This window comes from Prunus dulcis, chromosome 1 (assembly GCF_902201215.1).
Source record: "Prunus dulcis chromosome 1, ALMONDv2, whole genome shotgun sequence".
Classification (NCBI taxonomy): domain Eukaryota; kingdom Viridiplantae; phylum Streptophyta; class Magnoliopsida; order Rosales; family Rosaceae; genus Prunus; species Prunus dulcis.
The window spans coordinates 37729465-37744534 of NC_047650.1; the positions used below are offsets into that span (position 1 = coordinate 37729465).

Consider the following 15070-nt stretch of genomic DNA (forward strand, 5'->3'; position numbering starts at 1 on the left):
CATTTTGAAACGATACTTTAGAATCAATCAATGGTTCAATTCAATAAATCAGTCACTGAAATCATGGGGCACGCTCAAGAACAAGCACTATTTACAATTATTTACATCAAATGGAAATTCTTAGAAGAAGCCAGACGCACTATTGTACAGTTACAATTTGAGATTTTCTTTTGCAGCGGTGGGGCATAAATCGTCACATTGCCCTCATAATCACTTTGCTTGTTGTATGCACCCCCATTGCAGCAAATTTCAATATGGCACGGCTCCTATACAATCTGCAACACAAACCAATGTGATAATCTTAAGTCTTGTAGAAGCCATTTACAAGAAAGTAGGAAATGAGATACAACCTAATCTAAAAATGTCTTTTTCCTACTTTGACAAAACATGTCATACGAAATATTCCAGGCAAATGTACATGCTATATCTTGGATACCAATTGGTGGAACCAGTGTAGGATACACCCATTTGTATGGCATCTTATGGCCAGAGGATAGCAGACAATCGCGGCTAACATTCTTTAGAGCACGCTAACACAATATTAAGTATGGCAAGAAATGCTCACCCGGTTAGAGCAAGTCCCCAGGTGGACAGGGCATAGAACAACTTCCCAGCATGCCAAATACCTAACACCTTCTCCAATTTGCTGACACCACCCATCGCTTTTGCTACAACTGCAAATTATAGATTCACAAGTATGGGTTTAGATAGAGTCATTCTCTTCTGCCCACTAAATCATAGAGGAAGACACTGAATGTTCAAAGTCATGCCCAAGAATAATCATAATTGCAGAGATCAGACATAGAAATGAATATCTAGTTTCCAAGCTATCCCAACATTAGATTAGAGATACCAAATTTCTAGAAGGAAAGAAACAACAGAAGTTAAATTCCATTTACTCAGTTCATACATCTTATCCAAGCATAAGATAGTCTAGGCAATAATCACAATGGGTAGCAAACACAAAAATATTGGCAATCGGTTTTTAATATCTACCAAAAGTATAGTTTAGGTTGTCGATCATGTAGAAACATTTCTACCCCATAGAAAGATATCAAGTCACATAACCTATTAACAGTTTGGGGTTAAGAAATTGCAAGCAGAGAGACAGTCAATTCAGAAAGGTGTCCAAAAAACTTACTTTTCTGCAGCTCCTCTGGTGTCAAATTCTGCAATTTCAAGGAAGCAAAATTACATGAGACCAAAATGAACAATTTAAATAGCAAAAGCAAAAAGCTTTGAGTGGATAGGTACCCGAGCTTTAGGGTTTGACACAATACACTTAGCCATAAAATTGGCAATCCCATCCACCACATGCTCCTCACTAACAAGAACATAGCTTTCATTGTCAATTCCACTCCTTTCCTCAACTTTACCCGGAAGCATATCTTCCGTGACCCAAACCCACCAACTGGGTTCTTCATGGTCAACATTGATGAGAATTTCAGCTGCCTCCAAATCACTTCCTAAAACCCAAACATGGATTATAAACAAAGCTCAATGCTTTAATGGTTATATGGGCAAAATTGAAACAATTCAAATACCTGAGGCCACCTTGAAAGGAAACTGATTTTCAGATTCCTGCTTTAGAGCTCTGATTCGCGTCAAGAAGTCGTTCGAATCCACAGTAGCTACTAAGCGAGCATACAACTGAATACGAAAAATCCCAAACATACCCATTTTAGTTTGTACATCAAAATTTGAAATCTTTACACAAATTGATCAAAAGGGCATCGAATTGAATCGACCCAAAATTTGCTTACATCGGGAGGACAATCGTTCAACAAAGAAGGCGATTCGGATAGGTTTTCGAGGAGCTTGAGATTCTGCTCCAGCGAGTTTCTCAGTCGCCGATTCTCCGCTCGCAGAGCCTCCAATTCTTCGTCAGACACCACGCACTTGGCTCCCTCGTGGTCCTTGTGGTCGGCGTCGTGGTGAAGGTGGTGGTGGCCGCATTCCATGGCGGTCCATGCCACGTCAGCAACCTCAAGGACCGTCTTGGCCACCTCTACAGCTCCATGTCCTCCCATCGCTATTTCTCACAAAACTGAGTTTTCGCGTTATGTCAGAGGAAGATAAACGCAACCGGGAGGGTCTTTGCTGGATTTTGGAGGCAAAGGGTAAACTTGGAATTTCAGCTAAATGCGCTTTTCAATTTGGGTTAATTTTTTTCTCAGGGACCAAATTACAATTTCGTGTAAAATCCAGTGGCTGAAAAGATATTTTAACTCTTTCTTTCAATTATTTGCGTTATACGGCGTCGTGTATATTTGCTTTTCATTACGCAATAAGTACCGTATTGCGGTGTCAGCATATACACGGTACACAAACTCCTCACTCTTCCCCTTCCTTTGCTCCTTTGGCCCTCTACTCGCACGTTTTTAGCACAGGGAGAGAGAGGAAGCTCTTCTTCTGATACACAGAGAGAGAGAGAGAGAGAGAGAGACGGAGTTTGTAGTAGAATGGCGGAGGACGCGCAAGATAGCGAGAGCCCTGTGAAACAAGTGAAGCAGGAGGCGCACGATATCCAGTCCCAGATTAAGGATGCTATGCGCTCACGCGTCCCTTACTTCAAAGAACAATCCGAGTAGTCTCTCTCTCTATCTCTATCTCTCTCTCTCTCTCTCTCTCTCTCTCTCTCTCTCTCTCTCTCTTACTGAATTTGTTTTCTTTTTGAATAAATTTAGTGAAAATAAATATTACTGATTTTTATTTATTTATTCCAGATATGTGTTTATGAGAACTCTTTAGGATTGGTTTTCTTTCTACTGCAAGCTTGTGTATGTTTTTAGTTTTTAATTTATGCGTGTTATGGATTTGATTAAGAGCCATTTTGTGGATGCAAGTGTTTCTAAGTGTATGGTGCTGTTTGCAATGTGTTTTGTGTTCATAATGCCTGTATGTTCAGTTGTTTTGTTTAGGGTTTTGAAGCTTCAGAGTGTTCTACACACTCTATGCTTTATTTGGGTCATAGAAAAGCAAGTCACCGGTGAGAGGCAAACTCTGCATTTGGGCAAAGTGAAGCACACCCTACACTGACATATTTAATCATTCTCTTAAAAAACTACACAAAGCAAAATTATTTTGTTGACAACCGAGAAAGCAACTCAAACAGAGTCAATTACTTCATCTGCCTACCAACATACCACAATCCGCCAATGTCATAATCCAACTGTAAGAGTTGTTCCAGTTGTTTCCCACTGCAGTGATTATCAAATTCTTTATTGTCTTCTGACCTAATTTGTATGGTTCATACTTGCCTTTCTTTATCGGATTGAAACCCTAACGGTTGAAACCCCAAAATGAGTTCCAAGAATTCAAATCGCAGTGTTTTTTTAATTGTTATTTATTACTTATTTTTAATCTGGGTAGTGTCAAATATTGAAATAGGTTTTATTTTTTGGGTAACCCCTTGCTGTTCTTCATTCACTTGCTTACCTTGTGCTCAACTTCTATGACCACATTGCGAAATTCCTCTTCCCAATCGCCACTTGATCGCAATGGTTCCCTCATTGTAAATTTGATCGAAATGGTTTCAAAGGGAAGCACAAGAAGCAATGTAGTTCCCTTGAAACTTCAAAATGAAGTTGAAGTGCTTGTACGTTTAGGTTAGATGAACTTGTGGATTTAGGGTTTACTTACTTCTTTTAGGTCTGCATATAACCCAAACATTAGGTTTTCTTGAAATTGTTAATGGTTATGTCATTAATGCATTTAGCAATTTGTTCAGTTATTTATGTTCAGTAAAATTGAAATGGATGAATTTAATTTAAACATTCTTGTTCCTCCATCATTGGTGGCTTGAGCATGTTAGAGCTGCCCATGGTCAGATTATTTATTACAATTTTATTTTGAAATGCAGTTCTTTGACTTTTGAGGGCGTCCGAAGATTGTTAGAGAAAGACTTGGGGTTGGAGGCATTTGCATTGGATGTGCACAAAAGATTTGTCAAAGAACACTTGGTGGAGGTAATATTGAAGCTCATTGGTCTCATTTAGTAAGACTATTGACTGTCTTGTTAAGTTTTCGATGGAAACGTTTTCTGGATTGGAAATATTTTATAGATGTTAAGTTTCTTCGATGTTTGTTTGAATGGAATTTTTCTTTTGTAGAAAACTTTCTGAGATTCATGAACATTTAGTTTTTCTCAAGTATGTTTCTTTGACCAAAACAGAATAAAAAAAGTACACTAGAAGTTTACAAATTTTGGGAGTCTCTGCTTGTTTTGACAGAAAAGTTTTCCAATATGGTAATATACTTTTTTTTGGTTACAAAAACTTTAGTCACTAATTTTTTATGTTGTTTGGTGTGTTCTACAAAACTACCATGTGGAACACATTTTTCCTCGATTGTTTTGTTGATGGATTTAACTCAGTTTTCCTAACAAAACTAAGGAAATGCTCACATGCCTGGGAAGTTTCATGTCAGAAAATTTGTTTCAGTTCAAATAAATGTCAGAGTTTTTTTTCTGACTCAGAGATTTTCTTTAGAAATATCTTTCGGGCCGGCCAGGCCCATTCAATCACTAAAACCAAAATTTCCATATTCCCATGAGCTCTGGAAATGCTATTTTCCCTTTTGTTGTGGTTTGTATACCTCTTCTGTTATTTAATTTGTTTTGTTATTAATTGTCTAGTAACTTTTTTTAGTCAGAGTCCAAATATTTCTCGTGTTCCAACGTGTCATCTCTTCGTTGCATTTATTCTATTTGAAATGCTAGTGCTTAGAAGGTGCTGGTGATGACAATACCTCAAAGAGTTCTGGGGAGACTGATGAAAAAAGTATAATTAAAGGGGAAGCAGCAGAATCTCCTGAAGGGTATAAGTCGAATAAAGATGTGAAGGAAACTTACTCAGAAGATGAGGAGAAAATGGAAGACTCTCCTGTAATGGGCCTTCTAGCAGGGAATAAAATAGCCAAATCTGGAACTGAGGAAACTAAAAGCACCAAAAGCAAAAAGGCTCCAAGTGAGACTGTGATAAAGTCAGCCCTTAGAAAAAGAGTTTCTTATATCAAAGCTAATTCCGAGTATGCTGCTTCTTCCTGTGAACTGATTATCAGTTATTGCTTTCTATTGCATTAGTATACTGATTCTTCATGCAGTTCTTTCTCTTTTTTCCTTTTGATTTGCATTGGTGTCTATTTGATTTGTGTATTTGATGTTAATTTTCATGTGATTATGCTTTGATTAAGTACTCATAATTTATCCCCTCTCTCTCCCCCTCTCTCTGCAGGAAGATTACTATGGCTGGACTTCGCAGACTTTTGGAGGAAGATCTTAAGCTTGAGAAATATACTCTTGATCCCTGTAAGAAGTTTATCAATGAGCATTTAGACAAGGTGAGATAAGTCTATTGAGGCATCATGAAATTCTGGAAGTGGTGTGTATATTCATTGTTGTTGTCCTTTTCTACAAATATCTTGTTTTTCAGGTTCTAGAATCTTGTGAAATTTCTGAACCTGCGCCTGTCAAAAAAAATGTTAAGAAGAGTGTTCAGAGAAAAGCATCTACCAAGGTCAGAAGCGATGAGAGTTCTGGCTCTTCGGATAATGAAAGTGATGAGGAAGAAGATGAAGTAAAACCTAGAAACAAAAGTGTTCCAAAAGGAAAGATGCAGAACTCTAATGATCTGAAGAAACGGAAAAGAATGGCTAATGAGACAAATGTCTCTGGAAAGAAGCGCATCAAACCTTCTGAAACAGAACCAGAGGACAAAAGTGATGCAGAAGTCAGTGGAAATGTCTCTGAAGATGATCGGTCTCAGTCATCTGCGGAAAAACCTATCAAGGTAATTACTTAGTATATTTCTGAACCTTAAAAGTAAGTTTTATCTTTCATATATTCTTACTGTTTTAACTAATTGTAGAAGAAAGAAGTTTCAACACCTGCATATGGGAAACGTGTGGAGCACCTAAGATCAGTTATTAAAGCATGTGGAATGAGGTTTTTCATCTTTGACTCTCTATTTATAAAACTTTCACCTTCGTCATTGTTACCATTATGATTTTTATGTCTGTCATACAGCGTTGCCCCTTCAGTTTACAAGAAAGTCAAGCAGGTGCCTGAGAGCAAACGTGAAGCTCACCTGATAAAGGAGTTGGAGGAGATACTCTCTAAAGAAGGATTATCTGCACATCCCACTGAGAAAGGTGAGTATTGAAATGTAGCCTTTGGTGGTGATCCTTGGAAACTGTAGATATGAGTTGATCTAGTTCAGACATTCAAGATAGTACAGCAAGGAATTTTCTCAGTTGTTGAAGTTTGGCAGCTTACCTAGGGGTCTTTTCATCTGGAAATTTGGGTTAGGGGGTGAACATGGGTGTTGTGATACACAGTGCTCCGTCAAGTCTTTGAGAGGGGCAAATCATAATCCTTCGTTAGTCCTTATCATCATTCACATGTATGGCAATGCGGTTCCCATGGATGGCATCGGTTTCTGTGGATAAGGATGAGCTCTGAATGGGTTAAGGACTGATAGCATAACGAACCTGCATATATTGATTCTTGAGTGGACAAGGAAATATGATGAGTGCATTCAATATCATCTAAAAAACTTCAAATGTATCATGGGAAGGGAAATTTTGTGGTCTTAGGTCTTGTTATTCACTGTGATTGTTACTACTTCCTCACTTGCTCATACTTGTAAAGATTGATATCTCCTGTCCTCTTATTTCAGAAATCAAAGAAGTCAAAAAGAAAAAGGAAAGGGCAAAAGAACTTGAAGGCATTGACATGAGCAATATTGTAACTAGTTCACGTAGAAGGTCCACAACTAGTTTTGTACCTCCACCAAAGCCCAAAATACCAGTTGATAGTGATTCTGAAGATTCTGAAGATACAGCTGATGACAATGATGAAGAAGAGAATGAGGTTGAAGACGAGGACAATGGTAATAGCGATAACAACCATAGTGATGAGGGTAAGTGTTAAGTTCATAAATTAATGTCATGCGCTACCTATAATAAATGACAGCTAGGGCTATGAGGATGAGAATTTTTCTAATTTACGGTGCTTCTGCAATGTTATCCATGCAATTCATTACACACTTACAGAGGTCAAAGCATAAGATATATTGATTATAGACTACGCATGCAGGGAAGAACTACATTGAACTGATTAAACTTTAGCAAAAGAGGAAAATTTAACCCTGTTTTCCTTACATTGGGCAGATTAAACTTGTATCGGAAAGTCATAAATACAAGTTTAAATGTTTATCTTGGTGGGATTAGTATATGTTGTACTGTGCTGTCGATCTATTATATGTTAGTCTTTGAGTTGATTTCTTTACCTAACATCATGGGTTTCTGACCAAGTCTTCCCTGTATTTATGCAGATGATGCTGAGGACAGTGATTAAATTCTGCATAAGCAGATTTGCAGAATACTAGCACAGGAGATTTAGTTTTAAATTATTATTGTACAATGTAGAATCAATATAGCTTTATGTGATATTTCTTAAGGGTGGGGGACTAAATAGCAGTGATGAAGTGGCACTGATAACTTTCAGTTAAATTAGCTATCAATAGTTGTGCCGTCGGGAAAATGGTATTAGTTGTGTTCTATGTTTATTAATTTGTTTGCTGGCCCCATTTTGATTAGACTTACCACCAAAACAACTCCTTGCACACAGCAGTAGGGATTATTTTCTCAGCAAATTGGTGTGTCCGGGTGGTTAAAAAAGCCATCCATCTTGCTGGAGTTGCTAAAGCTATTTTTTCGGAGTTGGATGGATCTTACTTGAGGAGCATCAAACAAGCTTGTTTGACAACTTCATCTGCGTGTGATGATATGGATTTGACTTCTTGGTTTCCCTTTTGATGTTATTTACACTTCTGTAATGTTCTGTTTACTGTATTTGAATTGGAATATTGATAGTTACCAGGGTTAATGTGAAATGCAAGCTGTCTGATTTACTTTTAGCTCCGATTCTCCATGCTAATGGAATGATTGACCATTTCCAGTTAATAAATTTATCATGGACGCTGCTAGGCCTGCAGGGGGCTTGATGCAAAATCAGAGAGTGAGTTCATGGAAAGGATCTTTTTCTCCTGCTTGGGATTTACATTAGTATCTAACAGTGTTACTAGGATCAGAAACCCTAGAAGCAAATGACCCAATTGACCACATTGGGCAGGTTGTAAACTGGTTTTTACGGTGAGATTGGAGGCTGTAAATCGGTGCAATACATTTCGAGTTGACATACAGAAGGTCAAGTGAAACTCATATCCAGTAATCTATTTGTGAATAGAACTGTCGCACTGTCAATTTACACTCAAAACGGGTAGTGAACCTTGGCAACGTAGAATTGTCAAGCTAACTGTCATTCTCATGGTCCATGGGAGCCCTTAAAACTGTCATTCAACAGTTTCTACTAATTGGATGACTCGCGTCACGTCTAACAATTCAACATGAACAAGAGTTTAGAAATGAGGAATTGAGGATGATGGATATCACAGTGCCATCCAGAATTAATCAACAAAGGTTACACAAAAAATCAGTTTCCTAACAGATTCATATATGAATAATTGCTCTGTTGGAGGACCTGTGAAATCAATACGCTTCTTTGTTCATGGCTTCATGTTGAGGTCAGCTCCCTCTCTGAAAGGATGCGCCTCACTTCGCTTGCAAGATCCATTACATGAGCGTCTTTGCATCCTGTGACAGGAAAAATTAGAGGGGAAAAAAGGCGAGTGAAGAAAGACAAACTTATTTTGATGAAGAGTGGTATACAAAACTAAAATGACTGAATAAATAAATTTTGGGGCACCAAAATAACCTTACCAAATTGAAGAAGGGCCTCTTCAAGTTGGAACAGGTAGTCTCTATTAGGCCCTGAGGGGCCTTCAGCTTGAATAATTTGTCTGCAGATATATGGGAAAGGATGCAGTGTGGTCAATGCCATATTTTGTTATGATTTAAACTGATTAAGGACTTAGCCATACAGATAATTACTTAATTAGCTATCTGATAATCCAGAATTTCAACAAAACAGACTTCAAATAAAAAGCCATCATAATATAGAGGCAAGATGCTCCTAGTTCCATTTATGTCTTGAGTATTTAGAATCAAAAGTTAATCAAATAAGGGTTGATAGATATTTTCTGCTACATCAATCGAAATGCGCATGAACAGATGAAAGTTACATACTTGGCAATCTCTTCAATGGATGCAGGGCCCAAATAGTTCACATTATGTTTCTTGTCTGAAGAGGCAATGTATCTACATAGCGACAGTGTCAGTTCTGATCCGGTTGGATTAAACGCAAATACAAAACATGAATGAAGGTGCAGAAAGTTCTTGGTCACTTTTGCTACTTACACCATTACATCTGAAACAGCTGGAGTTGTAGCATTTGGCTCCTGAAATAAATTCCAGTATGTTAAAAGACAAGAATGATGAAAATTCTGGAGGACACACCAATGATCATAAAGGGATCTCAATCTATTAGACTTACGGTGAAGAAATCAAGATAAGCCTTCTTGTCATACTGCTTCTCCCTCACTTCTAAATACTGTGAATTGGAACAAAAAGGCAAAGCGAAAAAGCATTGGAATCTTGAACAATTTTAGTAAAGTAAATGCAGTCACACAAAAGCATAAGAACATACACACACGCACAGCACAAAGAGAGCAACAGATTATGAACTAGCACAAGAACCCAATTACAATCAAGATAAATTTTTTAAGATACAAGACTCTACCGTTAAAGCAACTTCTTGATCTTCCTTATTTGAGATCCTGTAGGCAACTCCCCACTACAAACTCACAAAACAAAAGAAATTAATAATAAACTTATATGCTTGGTCTCATTTGATAATTTCAAAATCATATAATGAAATCACTACAGCATCCTATTATATAGGGAGACATGTAAAACAAGCTCTGATTTTTATGATCATATCATTGATCAGCAGACTAATAGAAAATTAAAATGACCAGATTGACAAAAATCTGAATGTGGGAATTGAAGTTGTTGAAAAAACTTACACAAACTTCTCCCTCTGCAGGTTCCAATGTCACTGTTCTTCCTGGATACTCAAGCGTCCCTCTGTGGTCCGTACTGCCTAACAGGAACAAACCCACCAAAGAAAACATGAACAGATTGAAAAATTCATCAACTCACACTGTCACAAACAGAGAGAGAGAGAGAGAGACCTTGATAGAAGACACGGCGATAGCCTTTGATGAAGCCGACGAGGCGCTCATCGTAGTTAAAACCAGTCTTCCAGATAAGAGAGCCATACCCAAATACCCACATCATTTTTGAGCTTTTCCAATCCAATTTCTTTCTCAACTTTTCACTTCCTCCACAACAGGAGTGGGCCACAGTGAGTTGGGTCTTCTCTTCTCTAGAGAAAAGCTGATGCGTTTTTGTTTTTGTTCTGTTTTTTTGGGTAAATAAAGCTGATGCGATTGGAGGGCAGAGTGGAGTAGGAATAAAGAGAGACCTGGTTATCAGCGCCTGCGCCATGTTGTTTGTCTACTCTCTCTCTCCAATCTCATTTCTAGTTACCCACAATTGAAAATTGCCATGTTCTTCTTGCATATGTAAAATATGGTACACATGTCATTTTGTATATAGTATGTTCTAATATATGGTACGATGACAAAATCAATTAATCAATGATAACATGACAAGTGCTAGCAAGACTTGCGTGTGTGCGTGAGTTACATATGTTATTTTGTACGTAGTATATTTAAAAAATGATACGAGGAAATTAAAAAGCAAAATCAAGTAATCATATCATAACATGATAAGTTGTGCCAACTATAGTATCCTATGCGTGCTAGCTACTATATGCGTGCTAGCTACTATTGTCAACTGGTGATGCATTGTGAGACTCACTTGTATAAACTGACAACTACTCACACTCTTTTAATTTTCTCCTTTTATTATTGGCCACTTGGGTTTAAAACACTTTCATGGTAGGCTGAGGTCGGCCCAATTTTGGAGCTTCAATTGGGCTGTGTGTTTGTGGGGTTTTTGTTATATATTTTTTCGACATGAACTTCAATGGTTTTCACACTCTTAAGTTCACCATACATAAATGAAAGGCTTAATTATTGTTTTATCCTTTGTAATGGACATTTAGTCTTAATTTACCTCATGAAATTAAAATTTTCTCACTTAACCCTTAGAAAATGCTTAAACTTTCTCACTTTACCACTTTCGTCCACAAAACCGTAAGTATGCTGATATGGTATGGGCATTTTAGTAATTGTAGCTTTTCTATATTCTACGCCTCCCTCTTTTCCTTGATCATCATCATCATCAAACGCAAACCCCGATTCTAATTTTGTTTGATGGGCTCAATCCACCATATTCAATTGGGTTTTTCTTTTTTATTGAAATTGAAGGAAAGTGAAGAGGGAAGTGGGGGCAGCGAGAGGGGGAGGGGAGTGGGGTAGCGAGTCTGGGTTGGGTGCTTTGGGGATAGGGGTGACCGAAGAGGGAAGATGGAGGTGAGGGCTGGTGAGATGACAGGGAGATAAATAAAGGGAAAAGGAAGTTTGTTAACCCAAAAAAAATTATAAAATATTTAAAATCTGTTATTTATATTTAATTTGAATTTTAAAGTCTTGTCTTACAAAAATATCCATACCACTTCAGCACACATAACTATTTGTGGACATAAATGGATAAAAGTGATAAAGTAAGAAAATTTCAGTAATTTTTAAAGATTATGAAGGTTAAGTGAGAAATTTTTTATTTTAAGGGGTAAAGTGAGACCGAACTAGCATTCGTTCTAGGGGGTAAAACAATAATTAAGCCTAAATTGAATATTTAAGGAGCAAATCAAAATGGCAAAAAAAAGATCAAGATTAACCTTAAAGCTCTAGCATATAGATTGTTTTTTGTTTTTGACCAAATAACACTTTTAATCGATACAGTCTGTAACGTTTTCTACCTTTGTCTTTATGGTTAAAAACATGGATGAGCTTATCCTGTTGCAAAACCTTAACCTTTTCAGTTATCATGAGCACAAACTCTTGGGAGATAAACTAAAACAAAAGAACAAATTGAAAGAAGATCTATTAAAAAGAGAGTTGAATAATAGAGGCAAAGATGTAGGCAAACATATAAGTAGTAGGATATACATATATATATTTCTCACATTCTCAAAGGTACAGTCAAAAAGTACACAAGTCTCTCCTTTGTTTTTATGAGGCGATTTGATGGTAAATCCACCTTTTGTTACAAAGGCGATCAAATCCGAATTTTATCCCTTACAATTACCTTATACAAATTTCCTGCAGTAGGGAAAAAAAAAATAACGGAAAAGAAAATACAGTCTCACTTAATGAGATCTTGAAAATTTTAAACCTCTGTAGGAATTAATCTTGGACATATTAGCATGATTCTTGTGCTTTAATTGGAACCTTGATGAAGTCCCCTGGAGGTCCAGTACCATCAGTTTTGTTATCAACAGTGACTGGTAGTTCAAGAGCAACAACTTTCTCATCTTCGATCAACAGTGAGGAGGCTGTGGGATCTTTGCTTTTCCCCCAAACAACAGCATAGAGGCCAATGACTATGAGAATAGTTCCAAGTATGCTGCACCACAACAAAATCATGCACCATTAAGCACAAAAGAGTACATAATATATTTGCCCTAAAAACCCACATGCGTATATTGATGTATATATCTATACCTTCCAAGGTGGATTTGCTCGGCTAAAATGATGGCGGCTAGGGCGGCGGTGATGATCATTGCCAGCGGGCTAAACGCTGTCACGAAAACTGGACCTTGTTCCTTCATCACAACACCTTGCACGTAATATGCAATTCCAGAGCAAACCACCCCCTAATCACAATATAATTAAGATTCATTTTGTCAAACATCTTTCCAAAAACCCAATAAGGGAATTGCTTGTATTTATTTAACTTGTTATAAACGCTTGTAATAATATGATGAAATATTGGTACTCACAGAGTAACCAGCAGCAAGTAGCCTGGAGTCCCAGCCTATAACCCAAACACTCATGTTGTGTTCAAGTATGAACGTGGCTACGGCACCTTCCAATGCACCCATTAAGCATATCAAAGCAGTGAGAGAGAGCTCTGCTGGGTATAGCTTTAGCGTAAACGACTGCACCAAACACAAAAAATAATATTCAAATTAGTTCATATTATAAACATTTGAGTCTAGCTAGCTGGCCAGCCAACTTAACAATGAGGTGCTAAAAAATACACAATCCTTTGCTAGATACTCACTTGTAGGATGAAGAAACCAGACCAACCACAGCAACGGGCAAGGAGCATGAAAGTGCCGGTGATCCAATGTTGTTCGGTAGATAAAGCGGTGGTGTTGTTGTGGCTTTGTGTTTGTCCCCTTATGATTTCGACAATAGGACCTTTGTACCATGTCATCACCATTGCTCCCATGACCGTGATTACAGTTCCGATCACCTTTGCTACACTTGGGATCTTCTTGAAATTGATTTTTTCTAACCTAAATAATGAGAGAATGATAAAGTGATTAAATTAATAATCTATGAAAAAGGTAAGTAATCTCAATTGCATTCATTAACTGAGTTCAACAGTTCAATATTGCTAGTGCATATGCCTTAGATGAATATGAGATGAAAGTATATCAACTTTTACCTGAAAAGAAGTGCAAAAATAAAGGTAATGGCAGGGAGAATATTAGCAGTGGCAGATGCAAATGTGGCTGAGGTGTATGTCATTCCCACAAAGTATAAATTCTGAGCAAACACTGGCCTGCGGGTAGTGATCACATTTAAAACAAAGTTAGCTATTACCTTAAACATACAGTCCACATGCAAATTAATATTCATTATTTTTTTTGGAGTTGCGTATAACAAAATGCTACATGTTCTAGTGGCTTACTCGAGAAAACCAAGCACCATTATTCTTAGGAAGATCGGTAGGGTCAGTTTTGGCCTTATTTTCCTGCCAAAATAGTTGAAAACGATAAGTTTAAATAGCATCATAATTATATATATATATATATATATATTATACGCATGCATGTCTCTTTGTGGAAGAGAAGAGATGAAGGAAAAGAGAGAAATATAGAGACCTTTCAAGAACAAGTGCGAATGGGGCAATCACAACCACGGCAATCAAATGCCTGTACACAGCAAGGACAAAGTGGCTCATGCCACGCTTCAAACCAACCATGCTGATAATGTACATGCCTGCATACCCAAATTGCAAAGAGATCATAGCCAAGTAAGGCTTTATCTTGTAAAGAAATAGAGCCAATTTTCCCTTTGCAATTTGGTCTCCCATTTTCGATTTCTCTATGTCACTCACTCTCTCTCTCTCTCTGAGCTTCTTCTAGTACTAGTTTTCTAACAATATACTAGTACTTGTCTGAGCTTGCCAACACTAAAATGAGAATGCCCTTTTATAGAACCCAAAAAGCAGAAAATATAAATTATGACAAGGCTAGCTGTTTCTTCTTCCTACATGTCCAAGAGCACTAATATTTTGGATTATCTTATCCATTAACAATATATTTTAAAAAAACCCTAATCCAAGCAATTACAGTCCTTGTAGACTCTTATGTGGATTCCTATACGAAAATAGATGTAAGGGCTCTTTTTATTGGGGTCCTACAAGCAATAAGTCATAATTTGGATCCTTCATCTGAAAAAAGGTTGCCTACGTTATCAATCTTGTTCCTCAATCCATGGGAGAATTTCTGCGAACCATGACTAATTTGAATATCAATCTCAATTTGGGGTTAAGTGAAGAAATATTTGGTAATTCCAATGCTTTGATTCAATTGCCTCCACATTTTTAACATTCAATTTTAGACCAATTCAATGGTTCATATATAGGTCACATTTTGGATTTATTTTCGTGTAATATTTGGAGATAATTGGGGGATTCATGTGATATGATGAATTACAAATTTTGTTTGATTAAATTTTGGTCCCAAGGGCTTGGATCTACAAAGTACAAACTGAGAGTATCATTGTCAGCATTCACCATGAGACTCACTCACTACACGTTTGCATATGGATTATGAGCTTATTTCTTTTTCCCTTTTTTTGTTGGTTTTTTGGCTTTTTATTTATTTGTGGAAAGTGGGGATGCA

General features: G+C 37.3%; 4 protein-coding genes across 5 annotated transcripts; 1 reads left to right on the forward strand and 3 right to left on the reverse strand.

Moving 5' to 3' along the window:
* Nucleotides 1-16: 16 nt before the first annotated feature.
* Nucleotides 17-2135, reverse strand: LOC117616746. Its single transcript, XM_034346149.1, has 6 exons — nucleotides 1764-2135; nucleotides 1545-1650; nucleotides 1255-1466; nucleotides 1142-1169; nucleotides 566-674; nucleotides 17-275 (listed from the first exon to the last, which is right to left on the reverse strand). Exons 1-6 carry the CDS (start codon nucleotides 2028-2030, stop codon nucleotides 194-196), a joined length of 804 nt encoding a protein of 267 aa, XP_034202040.1. The 5' UTR covers nucleotides 2031-2135; the 3' UTR covers nucleotides 17-193.
* Nucleotides 2136-2317: 182 nt separating this feature from the next.
* Nucleotides 2318-7919, forward strand: LOC117616747 (glutamic acid-rich protein). Of its 2 annotated transcripts, none has more exons than XM_034346151.1 (9): nucleotides 2318-2587; nucleotides 3863-3968; nucleotides 4721-5028; nucleotides 5235-5340; nucleotides 5433-5789; nucleotides 5868-5944; nucleotides 6026-6150; nucleotides 6678-6920; nucleotides 7335-7919. In XM_034346151.1, the coding sequence occupies exons 1-9, from the start codon at nucleotides 2463-2465 to the stop codon at nucleotides 7355-7357; spliced, it is 1470 nt and encodes a 489-aa protein (XP_034202042.1). In that variant the 5' UTR covers nucleotides 2318-2462; the 3' UTR covers nucleotides 7358-7919. The 2 variants fall into 2 exon arrangements, with proteins under 2 accessions (XP_034202042.1, XP_034202041.1); XM_034346150.1 differs by having other exon boundaries at nucleotides 2339-2590.
* Nucleotides 7920-8211: 292 nt separating this feature from the next.
* Nucleotides 8212-10562, reverse strand: LOC117638595 (gamma-glutamylcyclotransferase 2-3). Its single transcript, XM_034373699.1, has 8 exons — nucleotides 10155-10562; nucleotides 9987-10063; nucleotides 9701-9754; nucleotides 9455-9511; nucleotides 9319-9359; nucleotides 9148-9219; nucleotides 8782-8861; nucleotides 8212-8655 (listed from the first exon to the last, which is right to left on the reverse strand). The coding sequence occupies exons 1-8, from the start codon at nucleotides 10468-10470 to the stop codon at nucleotides 8576-8578; spliced, it is 777 nt and encodes a 258-aa protein (XP_034229590.1). The 5' UTR covers nucleotides 10471-10562; the 3' UTR covers nucleotides 8212-8575.
* Nucleotides 10563-12116: 1554 nt separating this feature from the next.
* On the reverse strand, nucleotides 12117-14332 carry LOC117614336 (WAT1-related protein At1g21890-like). The gene is made up of 7 exons (XM_034343118.1): nucleotides 14045-14332; nucleotides 13852-13914; nucleotides 13606-13722; nucleotides 13216-13453; nucleotides 12932-13090; nucleotides 12654-12805; nucleotides 12117-12555 (listed from the first exon to the last, which is right to left on the reverse strand). The coding sequence occupies exons 1-7, from the start codon at nucleotides 14254-14256 to the stop codon at nucleotides 12351-12353; spliced, it is 1146 nt and encodes a 381-aa protein (XP_034199009.1). The 5' UTR covers nucleotides 14257-14332; the 3' UTR covers nucleotides 12117-12350.
* Between the last annotated feature and the right edge of the window lie 738 nt (nucleotides 14333-15070).

Bases quoted from the DNA above. Each gene is read 5' to 3' on its own strand.
- LOC117616746 (XM_034346149.1), bottom strand. From the start codon at position 2,030: ATGGGAGGACATGGAGCTGTAGAGGTGGCCAAGACGGTCCTTGAGGTT. The intron at 1,170-1,254 runs GTACCTATCCAC...TTGAAATTGCAG, and splicing joins TGTCAAACCCTAAAGCTCGG to AATTTGACACCAGAGGAGCT. The intron at 276-565 runs GTGAGCATTTCT...TTTGTGTTGCAG, and splicing joins TGGGGACTTGCTCTAACCGG to ATTGTATAGGAGCCGTGCCA.
- LOC117616747 (XM_034346150.1), top strand. From the start codon at position 2,463: ATGGCGGAGGACGCGCAAGATAGCGAGAGCCCTGTGAAACAAGTGAAG. The intron at 5,029-5,234 runs GTATGCTGCTTC...CTCTCTCTGCAG, and splicing joins TATATCAAAGCTAATTCCGA to GAAGATTACTATGGCTGGAC. The intron at 6,151-6,677 runs GTGAGTATTGAA...CTCTTATTTCAG, and splicing joins TGCACATCCCACTGAGAAAG to AAATCAAAGAAGTCAAAAAG.
- LOC117638595 (XM_034373699.1), bottom strand. From the start codon at position 10,470: ATGGCGCAGGCGCTGATAACCAGGTCTCTCTTTATTCCTACTCCACTC. The intron at 10,064-10,154 runs GTCTCTCTCTCT...TGTTCCTGTTAG, and splicing joins TCGCCGTGTCTTCTATCAAG to GCAGTACGGACCACAGAGGG. The intron at 9,360-9,454 runs GTAAGTCTAATA...AATTTATTTCAG, and splicing joins CTTATCTTGATTTCTTCACC to GAGCCAAATGCTACAACTCC.
- LOC117614336 (XM_034343118.1), bottom strand. From the start codon at position 14,256: ATGGGAGACCAAATTGCAAAGGGAAAATTGGCTCTATTTCTTTACAAG. The intron at 13,454-13,605 runs GTAAAAGTTGAT...CTCATTATTTAG, and splicing joins ATTTTTGCACTTCTTTTCAG to GTTAGAAAAAATCAATTTCA. The intron at 13,091-13,215 runs GTGAGTATCTAG...TGTTTGGTGCAG, and splicing joins CTGGTTTCTTCATCCTACAA to TCGTTTACGCTAAAGCTATA.